Below are 6,684 nucleotides of genomic sequence, written 5' to 3' on the forward strand. Positions count from 1 at the left end.
TGTGTGTGTGTGTGTGTGTGTGTGTGTGTGTGTGTGTGTGTGTGTGTATACACACCACATCTTCTTTATCCATTCATCTGTCGATGGACATCTTGGCTCTTTCCACAGTTTGGCTATTGTGGACATTGCTGCTATAAACATCGGGGTGCATGTACCCCTTCGGATCCCTACATTTGTATCTTTGGGGTAAATACCCAGTAGTGCAATTGCTGGATCATATGGTAGCTCTATTTTCAACTTTTTGAGGAACCTCCACACTGTTTTCTGATAATGCCCCTCTTGCCTTGTTGGATCACTTTATAAAAAGCATATAATGACTTCCTTTAGTGACTGGCATTAACCAGTGTCATCTTTGGTATAGATTGCATGTTGTCTATTCAGTCCAACCTTTCTGGGGAGATTTTTCTGACTAGACATTTAACAGGGTCATATTATTTGCTCACCTAAAGCATTAATAGTTGGTGATCAGCTCTTTGTCAAAGATACATGGTTTTGACCAATTTCTAGGAATTTAGATACAGTTAGTTCATTATTATATACGTAACACTTAACTGAAGTTCCTGGTTTGGGAATTGGTTGGCAGAGCAGTAGAGGGAAGGATGATACGAGAAATGGTGGGGGTGGAGGGAAAGGGTGTGGGGGAGGAGAGAGAAAGACTGCAGTAGTGGGCTCCTGCGCCTTGTGACTCCACGTAGGTTTGTTGTGATTTGGGGGGTGGATAGGAATTTGATCTGTGGATTTTTGGCTTTTGGGCCACCACAGTGTTATCTTGACCCACAAATATGCAAATCACATCCTAATCACTTGACCTCTTTGGTCCGGTATTTGCTTTGCCTTTTCCTTCCAAAGAAGCTGTTATGCTCTATCCCTTTTTTCTCTGCGATTCAGACTTGCTGTAAACACTCTCCCACACATCCCTTTGATGAAGGGTTGCTGGACCTGAGCCAGTTTATTATTTCAGGTCTTGTTCTGCAGCACTGCACATAGCAGTAATGTGAAACCTCTCCAATCCCGTGCCACCTAAAGGTGATCTACTGAGGTCTAGAATCCTTTGTTTAAAATGCAGGTGGCCAGGCAAAAGATTAAATTGGAAAGTCATTGTTTAGTATGAGAGGAGAAGAACTAGTATCTCCTGATCTCCGCACAGAATTGCCATTCAAGGATCAAATACACATCCTCAAAACCTAAGATCATGACTCCGGCTGGGTTAAATGCCCCTTCTCAGTGCTCCCATGTTATCCTGTATATATAATGTCCTTATTTCTGCGCTTTAGTTTGTGATTGCCTGCTTCTCTGCCTTTGCTTCCCACTCACACACCCTGCTCTTAAGTCATGAACTCTTGAGGATGAAGACTGACTGTGTTGCCACTCTGGCCCATAGTAGGTTCTAAAATAAATATTTGTAGAGTATATGAATTTTTATAGAAGGAAAGTTAGATTGCCAATTGATCTTCAATCCTGGTAGAATGTTTAAAATTTCCCCCTCAGATGGCTTTGTTCCCAACAATATTTTACCACTATAATACAGATTTTTAGTAATAAATGTCATTCAGATTCAGATAATACAATTTAATCAGTCAACCTGTATTTCTCATTGCCCTGTAAGTTAATTAGAGCCTGAGTTCTAAAAATGAAAAGAACTAGAGTTTAGTCCTCTGGACCTTCTAAGTGATCTTACCTCAAACACCTCCCCCACTAAATCCTCTTAGTTCCCTTGTTTACTCTTCAGCATACCCTATTTATTCAGTGTAAGTGCACTGAGACTCTGATGTGCAGGCAGCCACTGTATAGGAGCACATGGTTTGATGGGAGAGAGGCATATGAGTCAAGGGTTATAGTGTATGTAGTATGAGGGCTATCATTGAAGTACATACAGTGTGGAATGTAGATCTAAGAGGTGGGACTGTTAGGGAAAGGTGGTCCGAGAGAGTGACATTCATGCAGAGTCTTCAAGGATGAGGAGTTGAGATTTGAGGGAAGGGGATAAGCATGACAGGGAAAGGGAATAGCATATGGAGAAAACTAGAAGCATGTAGACACAGAAGTGACAAGTATATATTCAGGGAATTCTTAGAAGATGAGGCCAAAGGGAAAAGGCAGGCCTGAATAGATGCCTGTGAAGGAGTATGGAATTTAACCTGTAGGCCAGAGGGGAAGTCATTAAAAAGTTTTCAACAGGTTGTGTCTGCTTTCAGCTCAGGTCACGGGTCCTGGGAACAAGCCCCGTGTCAGGCTCCTTGCTCAGCGGGGAGTCTGCTTCTCCCTCTCCCTCTGCCCTTACCCCCACTTGTGCACGTGCTCTCTTTCTCAAATAAAATCTTTTAAAAAAATTTTTTTTCAACAGAGGAATGACATGATCTCACTGTTCCCTACCTGTGTCTTTCCTTCAGGGACTTTTGTGACCTGTGTTACCCTATCATTACTATTACTTTCTCTACTAATGAGTTATGCCAAATTAATTCATTTGGTTAGAGTAAAATGACTTTAGGTTGCAGTTTAGAACATTCTAAAACTGAAAAAAAAAAAAAAATTCTAAAACTCCAGAAATGTCCCCTTCCCCACCTTCCACCAAAAAAAAAAAAAAAGAATTCTGTACCATGGCTAGATACTGTGAGCCTAATCCCATCTCGTTACCTGACAAACTGACAGACTGAAGATCTCATTCTGTTCTTACTGTTGGAAAGGAAATAAAGAGTGACTTTTCATTAAGAAAACAGAATATTCCATAGCCTTATACTAATTTAACAAAATGAGTATGGACTATACATGAAAGCAACTGAATTTGTACACTTGAGACTTCACTATCTTGTGTTTAACCCTTTTGAGGCTTTTCATGTTCTGTATCTGGCTTCTGAATGGGCATGCTAGACTTGAAGTCCAGAGAGCTCCTGTCTCACAACCACAGCACTCCCAGCAATTGCTCTTTTCAGTTTTGACCCAGAGCAGTGCAGCCAGTTGTTTGATTGTTTATGTCCAGGTTCATAGCCAGCCTCACAGTAGATCATCCTTTGGGATTTTACAAAGATGTCATTCTTGGCATCTAAACTGAAAGCCCTTTGTGTTCCAGCACATCATTTTCCCTTTATGAATACTGTTTAATTAGAAAGTAGCTTATGAACAGTGTCTCATTTTAAAAATGTGATTTGAAGTGGCAGATAGCAGATGTGCATATTACCTGGATGGCTTGAGCCTTTATGCTTACTCATTGGCACAGATCCCTTAGTGAGGGCAACTGCAGAAAGTGTGGGAGGCAAGCAGGCTTCTTCCTGGGGAAACCCAGGCCTCATTTGATTCATTGCTGCCACCTGCTGGGCTGTGGCTGCTGGAATGGGAAGGCCACACCGGTAGTCCTGCTAAGCCCATCCAGGGCTGTGTAGTTCCAGTGTTAATCAGCTGTTGTTTCTAGGTGAAAACCCACCCCTAAATGAAAGGATCTAAACAGTAGAGCATTGGGCGCCTGGGTGGCTCAGTTGGTTAAGCGACTGCCTTCAGCTCAGGTCATGATCCCGGGGTCCTGGGATCGAGTCCCACATCAGGCTCCCTGCTCAGCAGGGAGCCTGCTTCTCCCTCTGACCCTCTCCCTGCACCCCTCAAATAAATAAATAAATAAACAAAATCTTTAAACAGTAGAGCATTATACCAGTCAGTGTAAGGTGGTATTCGATTGTGTTTGTTAACACAGAATCCCCAAGCAGTTGTGAGGCTCATAGAACTAAGCAACACTTCGAGGACTCAAGATCCTAGAGTGTTAGAGCTGGATGAACCCTTAAAGCAGATGCATTGGAGCTATAGTGTAGTTAAATCAGAGTCTCTTAGAGGCTTGTGAAAATGCAGATTCCCAGGCCTGGCCCCAGAGATTTTGATTCACTAGGCCTAAGATGAGAGGTTTATTTAACAAGTTTCCCATGAGGTTCTAGGGCAAGTAGTCCAGCCCTAGGAAGAGCACTGCCTTAAACATTATCTCTGTAAGAGCTTCTCAACCATTTTTCTAATCAGTGCCTCCTTTCAATAAGTAAAAAAATATTACATCTCCTATCAACAGGGTGAGTCACTGGTACTTTAACTGGTTCTCTGAAGCATATACACAAAATATTACTAGATTGGTTCTGCAGGGGGAAAAGCACTTTTTAAAAGATTTTATTTATTCATTTGAGAAAGAGTGCATGAGAGAGAGAGGGACGGAGGGCACAAGCAGGGGCAGGGGCCGATAGAGAAGCAGACTCCCTACTGAACAGGAAGCCCAACCACGAGGATGCGGGGCTCGATCCCAGGACCCCAAGATCATGACCGGAGCTGAAGGCAGACACTTAACCGACTGAGCCACCCAGGAGCCCCAAGAAACACTTATAAATAATTAACTTTTCTCTCTATCGCCAAGCAGGAAGTACTATAATTTAATGGGTTAATTTATAGTGGAATGCTTTTTGGCTTTGGGCATTGGCAAGTAAAGATAGGGTTTGGTATTATATTTATCACAGTCATCATTTCCCTGAATATAGTAATCATTTGGTTAATGTGTATTGAATTTTGAGGGACCTAAAATGACATAAAACAGAGTTCTGCCCTATGTCATTGCTCACCTCTTTCCTCTGGAGGAGCCAAGCATGAGAAAACTGCAGGCCCCATGGGATTTTAGTATGTCTTATTATCACTTCTTATTCCTTACCCTGTCTTGGCAAGCTTGGCCAAGATCAAAACCATACTAAAGACGAATAATAACCTTCCTTATTACACAGGAAAAACAAGTGGCCTGATAGCAAATTTGGAAAGTCACCTTAGAATTGAGAATTCTGGATGCCTGTCATGTGCTTGCTTTCTAGAATATTATCGTCCCAAAAATATTTGTTATTTTTTATATATGCTCCTGCTTCTGAAATGACTGGCTCCAATCCAAGAATAACCCTATCCAACTGTGAACTGAGTGAGGCCACTGAATTCAAGGGAAGATCACACATGGTATACTGTGTCATCTTAGTAAACAGTGAGCACCAGTAACTTCCTAGTGTATTTTCCTCTAGACTTCTTTTTCAAGCTCTCAGGTCATTGGCATTCCAGACTTCCAATCCCTTTAATGCAAATGAGTGTATATTTAACACAGTTATCATGTACTGCATGTATAGAACCAAGAGGCAGTTTATTGAACATCTTTATAGAGAAATCTTGTTGAGCTTGCAAGATCATAATTTGTATTACTCGTGAGTGTGGTTTGGTGTATGGTTTTATTTTAAATTTTGTTTTGCCTTCATAGTCTCATCTTGGGTTGTTTTTGTTTTTGTTTTTGTTTTTAGGGTTACCTAAAGGAAATCTTGAAAGAAATTGGCGTTCAGAATGTAAAAGGGACCCACAAAAACACATGGGAGCTGAAGCCAGAGTATAGGCATTATCAAGGAGAAGAAAAGAGTGATTAAGAAGACTCTTAGCCAGCATGCTAACAGAACAACTAAAGGGCGATGAGCTGAGGAAGCACCACTGATACTCAAATACTTGAGTACCATCTGTTGTAGGGGTAAAATGACTGGAACTTTAATTTCCCTAGGTAAATTTTTTAAACAATAATTCTTGTAAAGTTACTCAAGTGTTTTTTTGAGGAAAAAATTTATTTATAGGCTTGTATTAAACTAGATTATTCAGAATGGGGTGAGGGGTTGGGGGGGTTAAGAAGGTTTTTTCTTTTTATTGACTTTTAAATGTAAAACTAGGAAATGTTTTCTAAATGAGGACTCTCTGTCCTTGTTTTATCTCTGAGGATCTGAGGTGATACAAATCCAAAGTGAATGGCAAAGCAAGAAAAAAGTAGTCAACTACAGAAAGTCTTAAAAGGAATAAAAAACCAAAGTTCCTTATTCTGAAATTGTCAAAGAACAAAGCTGTCTTTATTTATTTATTTTTACAGGTGATCATGTTTCATAGTTACAACCATTAATAAAGAAGAGAGCATTTATGTTTGTACCTAAGAGAGCAGTTTTCATCATTAGCTTGCATATTTTGCCCTAGTGTTAGTGACATGAGAAATGAAAAAAATCTTGGCCAATGAGTATTTCTTTTATTTGCTTTTATTTATTTTTTAGAAGATTTATTTATTTAAGTAATCTCTACACCCAGCATGGAACTCAAACTCATGACCCCGCAATCAAGAGTCGCATGGTCTACCGACTGAGCCAACCTGGTACCCCTCTTTTATTTTGCTTTTAAAGGAATTAGAAATTAAATATTTTTCCAGTAAGTCAAGATATGTCTCCCCTGTCCAGATTATAAGCTTCTCAGAAACCAACTTTGCTCCAGAATTTTGCTGCATACTCAACTGGCAGGTATTGACTCGCCTGACAAATGATGTTGACAAACTAACAGAGGTTGTAGGGGTGAGGCTGATATGTGTTAGGCAGGCACAGAAACAAGCATCCCCACAAACAAGACCACCAAAACAAAAGAAGCTTTAACAAATTAAACACAAAAAGTTACTTTTTATTTGTTCATTTTGTCAGTTGCTTCTGTATGCTTGCAACCAAGAAGTAGCAAATGCCAAAAATTTAAGAAAATGTTATATAATTAAAGCAAATCAAGGAGAAACCTATCCATTGAGATAAATATTTTCCGATATTATTTGATTTTCAGCAGAACACCAGCATGCTGGGGTTGAGTACTACTGCAATGAGAAAATGTTTATCTTTGCATTCCCACTGTGAA

At 40.2% G+C, this 6,684-nt stretch overlaps 1 protein-coding gene across 1 annotated transcript in view; it reads left to right on the plus strand.

Annotated features, from left to right (window-relative positions):
- The window catches only part of GTF2F2 (general transcription factor IIF subunit 2), a 153,254-nt gene extending 147,305 nt beyond the window's left edge, over positions 1 to 5,949 (plus strand). The window contains exon 8 of the mRNA XM_025875004.2: positions 5,289 to 5,949. Within this exon, the coding sequence (XP_025730789.1) occupies positions 5,289 to 5,408 (120 nt within the window). The 3' untranslated portion in view covers positions 5,409 to 5,949. The remainder of the gene's footprint in view (positions 1 to 5,288) is intronic.
- Positions 5,950 to 6,684: the final 735 nt, after the last annotated feature.

The sequence above is a fragment of the Callorhinus ursinus genome, unplaced genomic scaffold (genome assembly GCF_003265705.2).
Source record: "Callorhinus ursinus isolate GAN/ISIS: 27379988/994484 unplaced genomic scaffold, GSC_fseal_2.0 scaffold7, whole genome shotgun sequence".
In the NCBI taxonomy this organism is placed as follows: Eukaryota; Metazoa; Chordata; class Mammalia; order Carnivora; family Otariidae; genus Callorhinus; species Callorhinus ursinus.